The sequence below is a fragment of the Pan paniscus genome, chromosome X (assembly GCF_029289425.2).
Source record: "Pan paniscus chromosome X, NHGRI_mPanPan1-v2.0_pri, whole genome shotgun sequence".
NCBI classification, from domain to species: Eukaryota; Metazoa; Chordata; class Mammalia; order Primates; family Hominidae; genus Pan; species Pan paniscus.
Window position 1 is genome coordinate 91,764,545 of NC_073272.2, and position 20,041 is coordinate 91,784,585.

Here is a 20,041-nt window from a genome sequence, read left to right on the forward strand (position 1 = left end):
TACATATTTGCTTAAGTTCCTTATAGACTCTGGATATTAGACCTTTGTCAGATAGATTGCAAAAATGTGCTCTCATTCTGTAGGTTGTTTGTTCACTCTGATGATAGTTTCTTTTGCTGTGCAGAAGCTCTCTAGTTTAATTAGATCCCATTTGTCAATTTTTGCTTTTTTTGCAATTGCTGTTGGCGTTTTCATCATGAAATCTTTGCCTGTGCTTATGCCCTGAATGGTATTGCCTAGATTTTCTTCTAGGGTTTTTTATAGTTTTGGGTTTTACATATAAGTCTTTAACCCATCTTGTGTTAATTTTTATGTTAGATGTAAGGAAGAGGGATCTAGTTCCAATTTTCTGCATATGGCCAGCCAGTTCTCCCAGCACCATTTATTAAATAGGGAATTCTTTCCCCATTGCTTGCTTTTGTCAGATTTGTCGAAGATCAGATGATTGTACGTGTGCAGTCTTATTTCTGAGTTCTCTATTCTGTTCCATTGGTTTATGTGTCTGTTTACTATGTGAAGTAAACGGTTTAAGAAATAGTAGCTTAAAACTTTTTCTACAAATTTTGGTTATTTCTGTAGTCCCTGCACCCCAGGCAGTGCTTTAATATAATCGTAATGCATATTCTGCAGGTTCTTACCTCAAAACAATTTCAACATTCTTATCTTTCTCATCAGTCCCAATATTCTTCCTATGCAGGTATATAATTGGAAAGTGTTTGGTTTCTTTTAAAACAAAATTTCAATGAGTCTACTAAATAAATAAACAATTATTTTTTCAGTACATTTGATGGGAAATAATAATATGGAATAATCACAAATTACTGATTAATGAAATTTCTCTCAGAAATATAGATCATTCACCTTTTCATTTCCCCCCATTTTAACTAGTCTTTAGAGATTACTTATTGTAAAATCTGACGTGAAATAAACTGAAGAACTTTTCACGCAGTTTTTCAAATTTAGAGAATCTAGTCTAAAGAGGACCTGATTGTTGTTGCTATTTCACTGACGATTTTGTTATTTTTGATTATAATGTAATAATATGCAAATCTTTCCCAATGCCCTAACACAAAAATAGCCAGTGTTAATTTTCTATGTTTGTATAAGTTAATGATAATTTTAAAATTCCATTTTCATACTTGCTTGTTATTCATTTTATTTTGGTCAAGATAAATTTGCCCCAATTAAGCTAACATGGATTCTATTTTGTTGTTTTCATTGATACTGGAATACTGTCCTTTTCCCTAACTATGCTTCTAAATTCAATAGATAATTGCTCAAGGTTAAAGTGCAGTTATATTTCACATCATCTTTTTAACCTACATTTATTTCCAGTCATATTTCAGATAACTGACTTATTGCTTTTCCTAATTATATTTGTTTTATTTTCTACCTTTACTTATTTCAATTTGTTCTCTGTTCGTCCTTTTGTTCTTCATTCAAGTTCCCAGATAATTGAAGTAGATTGTAGACCAATTTAGGTCAAAATATTTTCTTGGCTTATCACCTGAGATTCCTAGAAGGATCTCTTGAGAAATTAGAAACGTCATTATTATGTAAGGGGTTTTAATATAATCAAAATGCATATTCTGCAGGTTCTTACAAAAAGAAATTAAATTTACCAATGGCTTAGTCTAGCATACTTTTTAATTATAGAATACATCTTAACCCCATTCATTATTGGGTTATTGACATCAACCTAGGAATTGCAGTTATTTAGGTTTGGCAAGCAATGCTAATGAATGTTTTAAAAATAATGAATTAGTGAAGTTCTTTTTGCGTTGAAAACTGAAAACTAATTTTAATTAAGAGCTTAGTGTATCTCCATAGAATACTTTTAATTCTTTACTCTTGAGTTTACACTGACAAAGCCAAGTTCTCATGATAACATTTAGTGCCTCTATTTGGCCATGTTTATGTTGCCAAATAATTAAGCACAAATAGCATCTTCGAAGAACTCAGAAGACATACAGGACAGCAACCTCCCAGAACAGATTTCTCAGGGACAAGAAATCTAGTGAGAGTTTGTTTCTACCTAGAATCTTGATCGAAGTGAATACATAAATTTTCTAAAATGTTAACATTTCTTCATCAAATAACTCAAGGTTAGGAAGAAGTGCCTTTTTATGGCTTATGATATGGATCTTGATATGAGTCATAATTTTTTTAATGAAGGAGAACCATTCTGTCTCCTTGCCCCACACTTGAGCTTAATGTTCTAATATTAGGAAACAAAAAGGTTGATAATTCTTTACTTTGTGAATTATAATTGACTTTTTAAAAAGAAAGTTAACTCATAATTGTAATAGCCGCTAACTCTCTGACAAACCTTTTGCACATAACTGGAAAGCATAAAAGACAAAAACTATAAGTTCATGATTTCATTCTCTTTTTATTTTTTTATGTTTAAATTTATTTGTTTGTTTGTTTGTTTATTTTTGAGATGGAGTCTCGCTCTGTCCCCAGGCTGCAGTGCAGTGGTGTGATCTCGGCTCACTGCAACCTCCGCCTCCTGGGTTCAAACGATTCTCCTGCCTCAGCCCCGAGTAGCTGGGACTACAGGCGTGCGCCAACACGCCCAGCTAATTTTTTTTTTTGTATTTTTAGTAGAGATGGGGTTTTACCATGTTGGCTAGGATGGTCTTGATCTCTTGACCTCATGATCCGCCCACCTCAGCCTCCTAAAGTGCTGGGATTACAGGCGTGAGCCACTGCACCCAGCCTCCATTCTCTTTTTAAACAATTAGTGCCATTATTCAGATATTGGAATGGTGGCAAGCTAGAGTAGACCCGGGTTATACAACTTTTGTGGTGGTTGTTGTTGTTTTGTTTTGAGAGGGAGTTTCTCTGTGTTGCCCAGGCTGGAGTGCAGTGGTGTGGTTTTGGCTCACTGCAACCTCTGTCTCCCAGATTCAAGCAATTCTTCTGCCTCAGCCTCCCGAGTAACTGGGATTACAGGCATGTGCCACCACGGCCAACTAATTTTTGTATTTTTAGTAAAGACGAGGTTTCACCATGTTGGCCAGGCTGGTCTCGAACCCCTGATCTCAAGTGATCCACCTGCCTCGGCCTCCCAAGGTGCTGGGATTACAGGTGTGAGCCACCATGCCTGGCCCCCAGGTTATACAATTATAATTCATTTATAGTTATGGGCAGACTTGTTTAACATTTAGGAATTATCAATCCAGTCTTCTGTATGTAATTGAAGGGGATTTTTTTTTAATTTGACATAGTTATTAAAAAGACTTCCTGCAAGCAAAATTACATATTGAAGGTAGTGAAAAAGACATTATTTTATGTGTTTGTGTTCTAGTGAATCTGAAAGATTAATCCATTTTAACCCTAGGGTGGGGTGTAGTAGTGGTGAATCATCTCAGTATTATTGATACACATCAGATTATTTTCATGATGGCATCCACTTTACATGCAGTAAAGTATGTATAACTTTTGTTTTTTGGTGGGGACAAGAATGATGCCAATAACCTAAACTATCTTTACTATATCGTGCTTTTCTTTGTAGGGGCTAGTTAAATCTTTAGGAGTTTAACTTCACCTATAGTATATTTATCTCCATTAATAACAAGAACATTATAATTTTTTACTAATTACGACAAAATTTAGTATTTTGAGCATAAATTTGGCCAAACTATTCCTCTATATTTTTTTCCAATTTCAAAATAATATTTTTATATTTTAAATAATATATTGCTTTAACATAATAAATTACTGTATATTTTCCCATTAAAGAGATTTATGCATGAAATATTTCCAAGTGAAAGATACACTTTTAAGTGTGTGATAAACCCATGAATTATTTCTACTCTCACACCTCTTAAAAAATTTTAAAATAAATGTTTATCTAAAAATCACTCTACAGTAAGCTGCTGAATACTCAATTGATTTCAGCCTTTTGAGCTTTTCAAATTCTTACTGGAAAAAACTATTTTGATGGAATGGTTTTCCCTTCCCTTAATCCTGCTCTGACAATTTACAAAATATTGGAAAATGCACAACTGCTATATCTGAATCATACGTTTAGAAAAAATTTTAATGCATTCATAGCCACCTTTAAAAAATTGGACAACATTCAAGAGACTCGCCCAGGTACTACTTACATAGTATATTTTTAGGAACTTATGGTAACAGCAGTGACAGTAAGTACTTTGAAAATAAGGACTAAATGAAGCTTATAGTATTGTGTTTTGTCTTTATTTGGGTCTAGTTCTTAAGAAAATAATTGGGGATCATTAGTTTGAAATATCTGTGCCTACACTGAGGAGTAATCTTGAGCGATTCTCAGAGAGGTGAAAATAAGAAATAATCCAATGAATAAGCAAACGTAAATTATTCTTTTAGGGATTTAAACATAATTTACTGATATTTTCTGATAAGTTTTGATATTTAAAATATGAAAGTTCAAATTACCTAATGTTAAATAAGCTGATGGATTGAACTTGTCTACTCATAATTCATAACTCTTCCACTGAATATTTGAAGCCCATAAATCCAATACAACTTCATTTTTATGGCACCTATCTTAATTAGCTTTCAGTCGGGATATTGAAATATGAAAATATACACAGAATTATAGTTCTGTGCTGTTTTTGTTCTTTCACATGCTAATAAGAGTATGCATTTTTAAAGTTTAGTAAACTTGAATTATAAAAAGTGGGAAAATGTCTTCTCCTTGAAATAAAATTGATAAGCTAAGACTATATATATATCACCTGAGAAATAAATATTATGCTTTTTTTTTTCCAGTAATGTCTGGAACAGCTAGAATCTCTCCCAGGTGCCCTAGGGCAGACCATCTCATAGAGATATATGATCACTGGGTCTTGCTATCTAGATCTGGAGGCTTGTCAGGATCAGAGTTCTGCACAGAAACATTAAGAGATTTTGCACTGTGAATATTTCAACATGTCCAGATAATCTGTGTGAAAAGCATTGTTCTTTTGTGCTTCTCTGGATGACCTCTTTGCACAGAGTGATAGCTTTATCCTTTTTTCACATCATTATGTTTGCTGGGGGGAAATCATGCTGTGCTATGTCATAATAATATGTAATCTTCTTGCTCAGTTTAGCTGAGATTTAAGGAGACTCTGTTCATAGAAGCTCTTCTTTAAAACCTGATGTATAATTTTGCAGAATCACCCTAGCAGAAGAGCAAGAGGCTTTATAAGAGCGATACAACCATTAAAACTCTTAAACGAAGATTAGTTTCAAGTTTTACAATCCGGTACCAAACCATCTGGCAAATCTCATGTCGGGTTTTGTTAAAGCTCTGAGCTTTCTAAGTGTTAATTCATCCCCCTTCTATAACATTCCCCCTTCCCTAAACACACATAGGAACACACACTTGACTTGATGATTAAGATAAAAGATCTAATTAAATGCTCCAAGCTTGTTGATTTTTCCACCTGGTGATTTGTTGCTCTTGACAACAATTTCTAGATAGCTGTTTGCTTTTGGCAAAACCCTTGGAATCCTTATGGATAAATGAATATATTTCTCCCAAATTATTCATCTCGTTTTTTCCACATTTCTCTTGGGTCTAACTACATCCAGAAGGAGGATCCTCATTACCTTCTGCTGACAAACCACTTCAGAGGGACTCAGATTAGTCTGAAAAATATTGGACATGCCTATGAAATAACCCAACACTATTTTTCTCAAGATCTCATCATTGTAGCTTTGATGATGGCAGTTATCCTAGAAAAAAAAATGAAGTCTTAAAATAAATTTTAGTTTATATTAACCCGGGGTTAAGTCATTTCTAAACATTCCATCCATAGCTATCAAATTGTTCTTTGCATTTAGAAATCCATGTCTCCTGACACCAATTTGCATACAAAACTCAAGACAAAACAAAAGACACACAAAGAATAAAGGAGAATTAATCATAGGACGTAAAGTATTCCAGATTCACAATGTCTTGTCTGTGCCATGCTGTTGATAAACATAGCTTTACATGTCCCTTTAATTCTGCTAAATGTGTGCCAGTTTCCCCATGGAGAGGAAACATTATTAAATTATGTATTTTCTAGTCTTGCCGCAACTCTAAAAAACACAATGAAAATTCAGTTTGTGAGTTTATATGGGAACACTTTACTCTGTGTAACTTATAAGAAAGCTTATAGTTCTTATATTTCTTCAAGCATGTAATCTACAGAGTCCTTCTAGGAAAGAGAATATCTCAATACTTGAAAATTTTGACCAAACACTAAATATCAAATTCCAAGTCTAAACGTATTTAATCTAACCTTTCTCCTTGTCTCCACCTAAAAAAATTTCATTGATTTTTAAGCAAATATAGATTCATTTTAAACATTTAAGTAGCCAATTTATTTTATACTTTGAATTGTCAGTTTGACTTAAAATCTATATTTATCCTTACTATAAGCATTAATAAATATGATTCATACCAGTCCTCAAAATTTAAGCTTTTGAGAAATCTCCAGTTTTAAAAAACAACTTTTGAATTTGAAGTTTCAACTAAATTCACACAAAAACTTGTATTTACCTGAGTAAGAAGAATTTATCTCTAATCAAAAGAGGCTTCTTCCAACTAGAGATTATGTAACAATTGGGATAAGTAAAGAATAATTAATGTCTGCCTTACCCGTTCCCAGCACCCTCACTCATCACATTATTGTAACAGTGGTAATTTTTCGTTTTTCAGATATATGAAAAAAAAAAATTAAAAAACCTCTAAGTAACTGGAATTTATTGTTTCAACAAATTTCAGGTGCTTCATAGTACCTTACTGATGAGAACTGAGGGTCATTTCTGAATGGGAATAGAAGATTGTGAGGCCAGCATACTCCATCCCTGGCAGGGCTGCTAGGGGCCTTTCTCTTGTATTAAAGTGATAGCTTCACTTAGAAAAGAGACAAGGGGAGATAGAGGTGGAGAGAGAATGAGAGAGGGGTGGAGAGAGATTGAGAGAGAGAGAAAGAATGAATCACATGGTGAATGGCTTCTGCTTCATGTTGTTAGAGAAGATAAAACCATAATAGTGCAAACCAAGAGGATAATTACAAAATGCCAAGCATTTTATTATAGTAACTCAGTATCATAGAAGTATGTTATGAGGCTCATGTTATTATACTCATTTCACAGATGATGAAGCTGAGAATCATCTTAAATAACTTGACAAAATTCATAAAACTAGTAGACTGTAGAGCCAGATGTAGATTCCAAAGGCTCTATCCTTTCCACTGTTGCACCATATTGTTGAGTAGACTTTAGTCTCTTTTAAATATATATCTTTTCTTCCTTAAATATTGCATATAGAATACATCTTAACACCTCTAACAAATATAAGGCAGAAAGACATGTCAGGAGAAAAGAAACATTAAAGAGAGTAGTAATTAACTGAGAGTTTCTCCTATTTCAGGAAACCTCTGGATTATATTCACTGCAATTAGAAAATATGTCCTGTAACATTATAAAAATTAAAAGTTGATATTGTTTCAAGGCTTTTAATGAAAATCATTCATCTATATATGTCCTGGGAAAAATAAACATCAAGTTACATTTTATATTTGTAAACTTTGCCATAGTTTTGATGAATGTTATTTCCACAGTAAGGGTCATGCTTTCTTTTAAGGAAATAAGAATGAAAAAAAGTTTTTATAAATGTAATCACTAGAAGCATCCCCCACATACTTACATGTCTTTAGGCATATATCATCATGCTAGATGTTGCATAGGACTCTCCAAAAAATATCTCATATGCATGTTTGAGGAGACCTTTTTGGCCCTAATCTGTCAATATTTCAACCATATGGCAATAAGATAACAATAATGTATCAGTTATACCCACTTGTAGTCTTTGGTAGCTAAAATAAAGTGATAACTATGACAATTTATAATGTCACTATTTGCAAATCCTGAGACTTCCATGATGGGTTTGATTACCCAGAAAATGATAGCATACTTACATTTCTAGTGGAAAACCTACTGCATTTGAGAAAGAAATATAATTGCTGAATGCACCAGTGCATCTCTGGATTCTTTTTTTGCTAGATTTTGAAACAATAGTGGTGAAACTGTATTCAGAAATAGCATGATCTTATTGTTAGAATGATTTTCTTACCATTAGGTTTGAGTTGCAATACAATGTCTAATTGAGAGAAGAAAGGATGCATTCCACATTTCTCCTGAAAACAATCACAAAACCAGGAGCCGGGTGAGATGGCTCACACCTGTAATCCCAGCACTTTCAGAGGCCGTGGCAAACAGATCACTTGAGCTCAGGAGTTTGAGATCAGCCTGGGTAATATGATGAAACACTGTCTCTACAAAAAAAAAAAGAAAAAAAATACAAAAATTAGCCGGGCATGGTGACATGTGCCTGTAGTCTCAGCTACTCAGGAGGCTGAGGTGGAAAGATCACTTGATTCTGGGAGGTTGAGGCTGCAGTGAGCCAAGATTACCACACTGCATTTCAGCCTAGGTGACAGAGTGAGATCCTGTCTCAAAAAAAAAAAAAAAAAAAAAAAAAATCACAAAACCACAAAACCAGTCTGGGTTTACCTCTCTCAGTAGCTTTGCAATTAGTCAAGTTAAGGAAAGCAGTTAATGAATGAAGTTACTAAAGCTCAGATACTGTGCAACACTCTCAGGAAAACATTTGAGAACAGCAAGAAGAACCAGCCAGATTTAGAAAGTTCAATCAAATTATCTTTCTTCATAAGCCTATTTTTGCAAAGCAGATATATTTTGGGAAGTGAATTTTATTCTTTTAAGTTACCTGCATCTTATTATTTTCATGAAAGACTTTATATATTTTCATGAAAGCTTCCTTTGGAAGCTGAAAATATATTTTCCATTTATTGCAAAAACTTTATTATTGTGTATATTTTGAGAAATAATTCTCACTTCTGTGAATTGGAATTTGCCTTAAAATTTTCTTACTTTTTGACAAAAACAATTGGAATTAATAGAATTTTGAGCATTTACTCTTCATCAATGCTTCTTATGATCTAGCCTCTTCCTACCTCCTCCATAAATAAAATAATTCAAGAAAATTACAGATAATTTTTAATCTATAGAATTTCTAGATTCTAAAAGGTGGGAAATAATATAAACCTACCCCTTTTCTCTCACATATGTTTATTTATTTACACAGCATCACTAGTGAAACAACATTTTTGTGCTTGAAGGCGTTAATGCAATTTTAAACAAAGTCAACTTCCCTTCCAATGTCTAAATGATTAGCAAGTAATCTCTAACTCAGGAATAATAATAAGATCCAATATCTATCCTTCCTTCTCTTAGAAGTATTATTTTTTATTATTAGCAATAATGCCAGTGACATTTCTCAAGACTCTTTAAGATCATTGCTAAAACACACTTCTTACTTTTTGGCACTGAGCACTATCTTAATATGAACTGAATTAAAATGTGGCTTAAATCTACAAAGACTGTGATTCTTATAAAGCATTTTACTCTTTTCTTGAAAGTTTGACATCTAATTCCATAAAAGGAAAGATCGTTTGGTTTAGTATGTGGTACATGTAAGGAAAGAGAAATACAGATCTGCATTTTATTTCTCAGGTGTCACTGATGAACCATAGTTCATTTTCTTAAAACAGTCAAGCATAAATGTAGCTAAGCACTAAGTTTTCCTGCAAGTGTCATTTCTCTCACTTGCATTACAGTTAGGTCTCAGCAGTTCTGTATATTGGGGTTATTCTATTAGATGATTTCCTGGTTCTTAGTCTTATAACTATGTAATTTTGGAGAGGGTGGGGAGTGATAGAATATTGGCAGGGGTGGGGGGATTATTTTAAGTTCTTATTTTTGTACAAAACAAAATAATTTTTTCTAATGTTTGAATACTGAAGCATGTTATACAGTGGACATGTTTAGTTGCCAAATTTAAATGTGCAAGATACATCCACATAGACTTATACTTTTAACCAAGTAAAATAGCATCCCTACTTAATTAAATGGACATATGAATACAGCATTATGTATTTGACAGAGGGCAGCCCAGCAGACGTTGAACTGCTCACAGTTGAAAGAGAATGTTTAAATTAGATGCTTAAAATGTGCACGTGAAATGCAACCCAAATAAACTTGGTTTTTTAAAAAAAGTTAAACGTACCTTTTGGCCATTTGCATGTCTTCTTTTATGAAATGTCTGTTCATATCTTTTGCCCATTTTTAAATTAATTTTTTTTCTATTGAGTTGTTTGAGTTCCTTATATATTCTGGTTATTTATCCCCAAAGCAGTCAACATCACTAATCTTCAGGGAAATGCAAATAAGAACTACAATGAAATAGCATCTCATTCCAGGTAAAAGGGCTATTACAAAAAGACAAAAATAACAGACAATGGAGAGGATGTGGAGAAAGGGGAATGCTAGCACCTTGGTGATGGGAATGTAAATTAATACATCCACTATGGAAAACAGTAAGGATGTTCCTGGAAAAACTGAAAGTAGATCTATCATATGATCCAGCAATCCTACTGCTGGTTATATATCCAAAAAAAAGAAAGAAAAGAAAATGGATATATCAAAAAGATACTTGCACTTCTATGTTTATTGCAGCACTAATCACAATAGCCAAGATATAGGATAATTCTTCAATCACTTCCAACTTGGTATTGCTTCCTTACATAAGTAACAACTGAACATCTTTGGTAAAATCTGTTAATTCCTGAAAAGACAAGGATCATTTGCACTGAGGATCTGCGTCCTCAATGCACTTAGCACTTATCACATCTATTAAATCTTTTGGCATTTATTACATCTATTAAATATCTTTGTATGGCAAATAGCAAATTTGTGTTGTGGTGGCACACACAAGGTTGATTTTAATTTGCAACAAGAGCATATTCACATATATAGCCCTTGAAGCCATTAGGTTGCAAAAGCATCAGACAGAAATTTTCTACAGCTTAAATGTCAGGCATTTAAATATTTTATTTTTTATCTTTATTTTATTTTATTGAGACAAGGTCTTGCTCTGCTGCCCAGGTTAAAGTGCAGTGGCACAATCATAGCTCACTGCAGCCTCCAAAATGCTGGGCTCAAGTGATCCTCCCACCTTGGCCTCCCAAAGCACTGGGGTTACAGGCATCATTTAAATAGTCCTCCACAATTTCATTCATATGTTTAATAGAACACATAAATGTAACACTCCATGTAAACTCCATGAGAAAATAAATTTCTTTTCTTTTTTTTCTCTTTTTAAATTCTAGTACCTAGAGCTATGTGTGGCATATTGTTAACCCTCAATAACCATTTGTTACATAAATAAACTATGATGTCCAAAAAGAGATAATCTACCCAGGCACTATTTTAGCTACCTATAGGCAATGTTTATATGAAATGTACTGTGTATTTTACTTTTAACAAACAGCTTAAAATACTTCTATTTTCTTCCCTTCTAAAGCCAATGAAGGAGGTTGTGCGATCTTGCACCCCCATGAAAGAGTCTACAACTATGGAGATCTGGATTCATCCCCAACCACAGGTATGGCAAAAGCCCTATGATTTTTCCTCCCTCTTCCTTTTAAATGATTTTTACAAATGTATAAGGAATACTCTTAAATAGTGTACATAATGTGTATTCCCTTACATTTCTTCAGGTGATTTTGTGCTGGACTCAAAATTTACTGTTGAAAATATGACAGTAAATATATATCTTTTTAGTGTGATTTGATAATAACAGTGAAATTAACTTGTTGGATCAGGTAAAAGTGTTCCTCTAAAAGCATCTTCTAAATGTTTATTCTGCTGATGTTTAAGTGTACTTTTGTAATCATGGATTGAAAAAAGTAAAACTGCTGTTTTATAATATGACTTAAATTTAAGTTTTAGCATAATATAGCATAATTTGCTTTTTATGTTAATTAGGCCAACTTTAGTAAAACTTCACTGAAACAAATCTGGGGGATAATGTTAGCAGCAGTAAATATGGTAGGTCTGCAGCAAACTCTTCCATTGGAGGGAAGAATTCAACTGAGGAACATAAGGTTGAGTGAGAGACCAATGCAAGTTTTAGAGCAGGAGTGACAGTTTATTAAAAAGTTTCAGAGCAGGAATGACAGGAAGCAAAGTGCACTTGGTAGAGGGCCAAGTGGGCAATTTGAGAAATCCAAGTACCCTGTTTGACCCTTGACTTGAGGTTTTTATACATTGGCATGATTCCAAGGTTCGTGTGTCTTCTTCCTTGATTTTTTGTTGGGATGGGCTCTCCACCTGCACAGTGGCCTGCTAGCACTTGAGAGGGGCCACATGTGCAGTGTGTTTACTGAAGTTGTGTGCATGCTCATTTGAGGCATTTTTCCCTTACCAGTTGAGTGTTCCTAGAGGAAGGTCATATACCAGTTAAATTCTACCATTTTGCCTCTTAGTGTACATGTTTGAGCTCACCCACCCAACTCCTGAGATCTTATTGGGAAGCTGCTGATCACCAGCTTCAGGTGTTTTCTGTCTTTTGGGAGTCTCCCTTTCCTTGCCTCTGCTGCAACTGATTATTATTTTAGAGAGACAGTTTAATGACAGCCTGACCATCACCTGATGGTCACCTGACATTCCTGGGGGAGAAGCATCTTCTGCCCTGCTCATGTCTGTATAGCTACCTACTCTAACAAAACCCGTCTGAATTTGTTTTTAAAAATCAAGTTATAAGGTGTATTTGTAAAGCAACCACTTTTACTTATTTTGGTCAGGACAGCTCAAAAATGTGACCAAAAATTCAATTCTAATTTGTTTTCCTAGTATAGATTTTAAGAGGACTTAAAAAAAATGGGGTTGGCTGGGTGCGGTGGCTCATGCCTGTAATCCCAGCAGTTTGGAAGGCTGAGGAGGGTGGATCACGAGGTCAAGAGATCGAGACCATCCTGGCTAACACAGTGAAACCCCGCCTCTACAAAAAATACAAAAAAAATTAGCCAGGCATGGTGGCAGGCACCTGTAGTCCCAGCTACCCAGGAGGCTGAGGCAGGAGAATGGCATGAACCCAGGAGGCAGAGCTTGCAGTGAGCTGAGATCGCACCACTGCACTCCAGCCTGGGCAACAAAGCAAGACTCTGTCTCAAAAAAAAAGAAGGGGGGTTAGAAGGCCAATGTCCAGACATTAATATGTTATTTGGTATTCTATAACTGGTTATTATACTGTTGTTAATAAAGTCCTAAATCTGACTCCTCTGATATCAAATTAATATCCATAAATTGCCTTCTACCTAGTTATTTTCAAATGTCTTTTATTTGTTATAGGATAAATAAATTCAAATAATGTAAATACATAAATATGAATCTAGACTATTAGATAAATAACCCAAATGGAATGGAAGGAGGACCATGTTAATTATTTAATGTATATGTGCATCTGAAATTCATGGAAGCCATGCATTCTGCAATTATAACATCCTACAGTATTTCACAGAGTTAATTTATGCTGTTTGCAAAGAGTTTCAGAATTGATTCATGCACTGTGAGAAGATATGATTAATATTATAAAGGTAAATCCCAACCCAGGATTCTGTCCAGATTGTCACAAGTTTTAAGTTATTCCAGCCTGAATTAGTGAAGTTTTGCCACGTTTGAAACTATCGTAACCTCCCAGTGGGTTCTCCTTTCCTGCTGCCTAGACAGAGCCAATTTATCAAGACAGGAGAATTACAATAGACAAAGAGTTTAATTCACACAGAGCCAACTGTACAGGAGACTAGTTTTGTTATTACTCAAAAACTCAGGAGAGGATGGAAGTTTTTAAGGATAATTTGGTGGGTAGGTGGTCAGAAAGTGGAGAGTGCTGATTGATTGGGTCAGAGATGAAATCATAGGGAGTGCTGAAGCTGTCTTCTTTTGCTGAGTCACTTCCTAAGTGGGGGTCACAAGATCAGATAAGCCAGTTTACCAATCTGGGTGGTACCAGTTGATCCATCAAGTGCAGGGTCTGGAAAATACCTCAAGCACTGATCTTAGGTTTTACAATTGAGATGTTATCACCTGCAGCCCCAACACCACATGTAAGCCACCAAGGCTTGGGGCTTGCACCCTCTGAAGCAATGACCTGTGCTATATTTGGGGTCCTTTTAGCCATGACTGGAACTGAAGCACCTGTGACACAGGTCACCATGTCCTGAGGCTGCACAGAGTAAGAAGGCCCTGGCCCAGCCCATAAAATCATTTTTCCCTCCTAGGTCTTGGTTCTGTGATGGCAGGGGCTGCCAGGAAGGTCTCTAACATGTCCTGGAGACATTTTTCCCATTGTCTTGGTGATTAACATTTGGCTCGTCATTACTTATGCAAATTTCTGCAGCAGGCTTGAATTTCTCCCAGAAAATGAATTTTTCTTTTCTATCATATCGTCAGGCTTAAATTTTCCAAAATTTTATGCTCTGCTTCCTTTTGAACTCTTTGCCACTTAGAAATTTCTTCTGCCAGACACCATAAATCATCTCTCTGAAGTTCAAAGTTCCATAGATCTCTAGGGCAGGGGCAAAATGCCACCATCCTTTTTGCTAAAACATAGCAAGAGTGACCTTTACTCCAGTTTCCAACAAGTTCCTCATCTCCATCTGAGACCACCTCAGCCTGTACTTCATTGTCCATGTCACTATCAGCAATTTGTTCAAAGCCATTCAACAAGTCTCTAGTAAGTTCCAAACTTTCCCACATTTTTCTGTCTTCATCTGAACTGTTGAAACTGTTCCAACCTCTGCCTGTTACCCAGTTCCAAAGTCGCTTCCACATTTTAGGGTATCCTTATATCAGCACCCCACTACCTCAGTACCAATTTACTGTATTAGTCCGTTCTCACGCTGCTATGAAGAAATACCCGAGACTGGGTAATTTATAAAGCGAAGGGTTTTAATTGACTCACATTTCCCCATGGCTGGGAAGGGGGCCTCAGGAAACTTATAATCATGGTGGAAGCCACCTGGTGGCAGGAGACAAAGTGAGTGCTGAGCGAAGGAGGATTCCCCTTATAAAACCATCAGATCTCATGATAATTTAATATCATGAGAACAGCATGGGGTAAACTGCCCCCATGATTCAATTATTTCCACTTGGTCCCACCCTTGACACATGGGGATTATTACAATTCAAAGTGAGAGTTGGGTAGGGACACAGAGTCAAACCATGTCAGGCTATTATCGTCTTTGTTTTAAAGTTAAACCATAAACTAAGTTCCTCCAACAGTTCAGCCTACGCCCAGGAATGAACAAGGACAGCTTGGCAGTTGGAAGCAAAATGGGGTCAGTTAGGTCCAATCTCTTTCACTGTAATAATTTTCTTAGTTATAATTTTTGCAAAAGTGGTTTTACTATGACTTTCGAGTCATGCCCTGCTGATTCAGTCTCAAGAAAATTGGTGAGAATGTAGAATACAAAGCAAACATAATATAATAATCCCACCTACACCTGTATCCAAGAGGCATCTCAGAATTATACTACTAGTTTATTGAATGTTTGATTAAGAAACCGTTGCAGTCGTCTTCAGAATAGAAGTGTTGAAGAAAAGCACACAATTTCAAATAAGCACCTTAAGATTATAAAATTTAACCTACCAGTATGACATCAGGTATCACTGGGATAAATAGAAGTCAGATGGAATTAGACATTATAATATAACACTTTTCCTCGATGAATAAGAAGATACTAAATCAATTTTTTTTTTTTTTTTTTTTTGAGACTGAGTTTTGCTCTTGTCACCCAGGCTAGAGTGCAATGGAACGATCTCAGCTCACTGCAACCTCTGCCTCCCATGTTAAAGCGATTCTCCTGCCTCAGCCTCCCAAGTAGCTGGGATTACAGATGCCTGCCACCATGTCCAGCTAATCATTGTATTTTTAGTAGCGACGGTGTTTCACCATGTTGGCCAGGCTGGGCTTGAACTCCTGACCTCAGGTGATCCACCCGCCTCAGCTTCCCAAAATGCTGAGATTACAGGCATGAGCTACTGCACCTAGGCATAAATCAATGATCTTTTATCTAACCAAGTAGTTATTTCTGACTGTATTCCTGTAAATGGAGTCCCATATAATTAACTCTACTGATTTACCAATTACCAATTCTTTTGTCTGTTAACAAAGATAAAATCTTGTTATTGACACAATTATTTCTTACACAGGGAGTACTTTTTTCTTGAAGATCTTTTCAAAGTTATCTGACAGCCTTGATTGCCTGAGGCTTCAACTGCAATTTAAGATAGACCATAGACTGATGGGTTACATTTTGTATATGGTATTATTACAGGCAAAGTATGTACGGATAAGGACTTTTCAATCTTGTTTCTAAGGAACATTGTGCTTGCCCCTGAAAAGCTTAAATAAAATACTTATTTCATGAATAAACTTTTATGGTTTCTTATGAAATATTTTATTTTTAACAAGATATTCATTACTTAATTTGGGGAATTTTAAAAGCAATATTCTGAAAATAGAGCCTAGTGGAACTAGAGTGCAATTTAGAGGTTAAATTATTTCTGTTCCTCCACTGAAATCTTTAAATACTTTGATAATGCCACATTCAACAATTTAGATGCCAATTAATTAACATTCATGATACAGATAGTGACTTTTTAAAAAATTTTTAATTTAATTTTATTTTTTTTGAGATGGAGTTTTGCTCTTGTTGCCCAGGTTAGAGGGCAAGGCCACTGTCTCGGCTCACTGTAACCTCTGCCTCCTGAGTTCAAGCGATTCTCCTGCCTCAGCCTCCCAAGTAGCTGGGATTACAGGTGACCACCATCGTGCCAGGCTAATTTTTGTATTTATAGTAGAGACAGTGTTTTACCATGTTGGCCAGGCTGGTCTTGAACTCCTGACCTCAGGTGATCCATCTGCCTCGGCCTCCTAAAGTGCTGGGATTATAGGTGTGAGCCACCACGCCTGGTGGTTTTTGTTTCTGTTTTTGTTTTAATTGGCAAATGCTACAATACTGTCCCATAAAACAGAGTGGATCCTAGCTGAAAAGCCAACTATTCAACTAATTAATGTGGAATTGTGAAATCATAGGTCAATTTTCTTTGAGTAAAGAAAATCAAATGAGAATGTCCATTTCCTTATTAGGATAATTATCATTTTTTGTGAGTATCTTTAAAAATATTTTGATACATAACTGGAGTAAATATACTGAAGTCCTAAATTAGGTTTTCAAAAATTAATGTTAGTTTTAATCAACTTCAGAAGTTAAATCAAACCACCCTGAAAACATTTTCAATTTCTAGGGGCCAATGGGACCAAAAACATTCACTGCAGCAAATATGCTAGCAGCTGTGCAATACTTAGAGGAAGTAGAGAGGTACTCAAAAAATGGCAGTCGATCAGCTTTGCACATGCCATATGTATATGTGAGTTAGCATGGAATTCTTATTTTTTTGTAATGTGGCATTTTATATGATTTGATCGTTTCCCCTTCCACAATAAATTCACCCTTCACCTTCCCTTCCCCTGATTCATGGCAATTATAATGCTCCATGAGTTAGCAAGTCTAAAACTGAATGATGTTCTGTAAAAAAACTGAAACAAAATAAAACTGGGGTCTACTTATTGGTGCTTTTTCATGCTTTTCTATGACATTGAATGGCAATTGCCCTGCTTGTAAAAAAATTATTCTACTAAGATGCCATTCTAATTATGAATTTAGACAATATCTTGGCTACCACTGTACTTCATTAAATACAATATTTTGTAATCATGTCTTATTTTTACTGAGAAATAAGTAGCTTGGAATAATAGCACTAGACAACTGCTGTAGAATATGTGGGAGTGGGGAATGGACTTATTGTTTGACTTTAATTTTCCAAATATCAATGGTCACAGCTCACGACTCATGTCTCCTACAAAAAACATAACTGACTTCTGGCAAAAAAGGACATAAAATAGTGCAATGTAAAGTGATACAAGATAAATAAAGACATTAGAAAGAATGATCACTTTGAAAAAATGATGGAAGCTAAATGTGGTCATAAAACTTATTTATTGGCTGGGGGTGGTGGCTCACCCCTATAATCCTAGCACTTTGGGAGGCCGAGGCAGGTGGATCACGAGATCAGGAGTTCAAGACCAACCTGGCCAAGGTGGTGAAACCCCGTCTCTATTAAAAATACAAAAATTAGCTGGGTGCGGTGGCAGGTGCCTGCAATCCCAGCTACTCAGCAGGCTGAGGCAGGAGAATCGCTTGAACCCAGGTGGCAGAGGTTGCAGTGAGCCGAGATTGTACCAATGCACTCCAGCCTGGGTGATACAGTGAGACTCCATCTAAAAAAAAAAAAAAAAAAAAAAAAAAAACTTTTCTTTAAAAATTTTATATAAATTTACTATATATTAGGCAGTCTCCTAAGCATTTAAAACATTAACTCATCTAATTTTCATTACAAACCTGTGACTGTTATTAAAACTATTATTATTATTTTCCATATTTTATAGATGAGGAAATTGGGGAACAGAAAGGTGCTAGTAAGTACCAAAGACAGGATTCAAACTCCCTTTGTCTGGCTTCAAAGCTCATTTTCTTATTACTATATTACAGTTTCTCACTAAGAATGTAAAGAAAGAACCGAAGGTGGTCCCTGAAACTAATATATACATATATATATATATATGTATATATATATATAATTTTTTTTAAAGGAGGCTCTTTCTGGTGTTAGAAGAGTATAGTTTTCTATTCAGCTAGAAGAACACCTGCACACATTTGCATATGATAAAGTAAGATGATCCTTTATGGTGCTGGAGTGAAAAGAAATAAACAATAAGATACACAGACCATACGGAATATAAGGTGTTGAAATATCCCCGAAAATGCATTTTTTAGAAATGGTAAATATATTAGTCTCTTCTCACACTGTTATAAAGAACTACCTGAGATTGGGTAATTAATAAAGAAAAAAGGTTTAATTGACTCACAGTTCTGCAGGCTGTACAGGAGGCATGGCTGTGGAAGCCTCAAGAAACTTACAATCATGGCAGAAGGTGAAGGGTAAGCCAGTCCGTCTTACATGGTGGAAGCATTAGGGAGAGAGAGTGAAGAAGGAAGTCCTATGCACTTTCAAACAACTAGGTCTCGTGAGAACTCACTCACTATCATAAGAACAGCAAGGGTGAAGTCTGTTCCCATGATTCAATCACCTTCTACCAGGTCCCTCCCACAACATTGGGGATTACAATTAAGCATGAGATTTGGGTGAGGACACAGAGCCAAACCATATCACTCCTCCACCAACCCCTCCCAAATCTCATGTCTTTCTCAGATTTCAAAACACAATTATGCCTTCCCAGCAGGCCCCTAAAGTTTTAACTCATTCTAGCATTAACTAAAAATTCGAAGTCCAAACTCTCATCTGAGATAAGGCAAGTCCCTTCTGACTATTAATCCGTAAAATTTTTTTAAAAAGTTTGCATGTCCAAGATACAACGAGGGTACAGGCATTGGGTAAATCCTCCTACTCCAAAAGGGAGAAAATGGCAAAAACAAATTGGCTACAGGCCCTACGCAAGTCCAAAACCCAGCAGGGCAGTTATTACATTCTAAAGCTGCCAAATAATTACCTTTATACCATGTCTTACATCCAGGCCACACTGATGCAAGGGATGGGCTCCCAAGTCCTTGGGCATCCCCACTCCTGCAGCTTTGCAGTGTACAGCCTTTTTGGCTGTTTTCATGGGCTGGCATTGAGTGCCTGTGGCTTTTCTAGGTGCACAGGGCAAACTTTCAGTGGATCTGCCATTCTGGAGTCTGGAAAACAGTGGCCCTCTTCTCACAGCTTCACTAGGCAGTACCCCAGTGGGGACTGTGTGTGAGGGCTCCAACCCCACATATCCCCTCTGTACTGCCCTAGTAGAGGTTCTCCATGAGGGCTTCATCACATGCAGCAGATGTCTGCCTGGACATTGAGGTTTTTCCATACATCCTCTGAAACCTAGGCGGAGGCTCCCAAGCCTCACCTCTTGCCCTCTGTGTAACTGCAGGCTCAATACCATGTGGAAGCTGCCAAGGCTTGGGGCTTGCACCTGCTGAAGCAAGGGTTCAAGCTGTACCTTGGCCCTTTTTAGCCACAACTGGAG

The 20,041-nt window shown here is 36.0% G+C and overlaps 1 protein-coding gene across 3 annotated transcripts in view; it reads left to right on the top strand.

Annotated features, from left to right (window-relative positions):
• The window catches only part of PCDH11X (protocadherin 11 X-linked), an 827,978-nt gene that overhangs the window by 402,424 nt on the left and 405,513 nt on the right, over positions 1-20,041 (top strand). For all 3 annotated transcript variants that reach the window (XM_034950250.3, XM_034950249.3, XM_034950252.3), the window contains one exon: positions 11,414-11,494. In XM_034950250.3, coding sequence (XP_034806141.2) covers positions 11,414-11,494 — 81 coding nt within the window. The remainder of the gene's footprint in view (positions 1-11,413; positions 11,495-20,041) is intronic.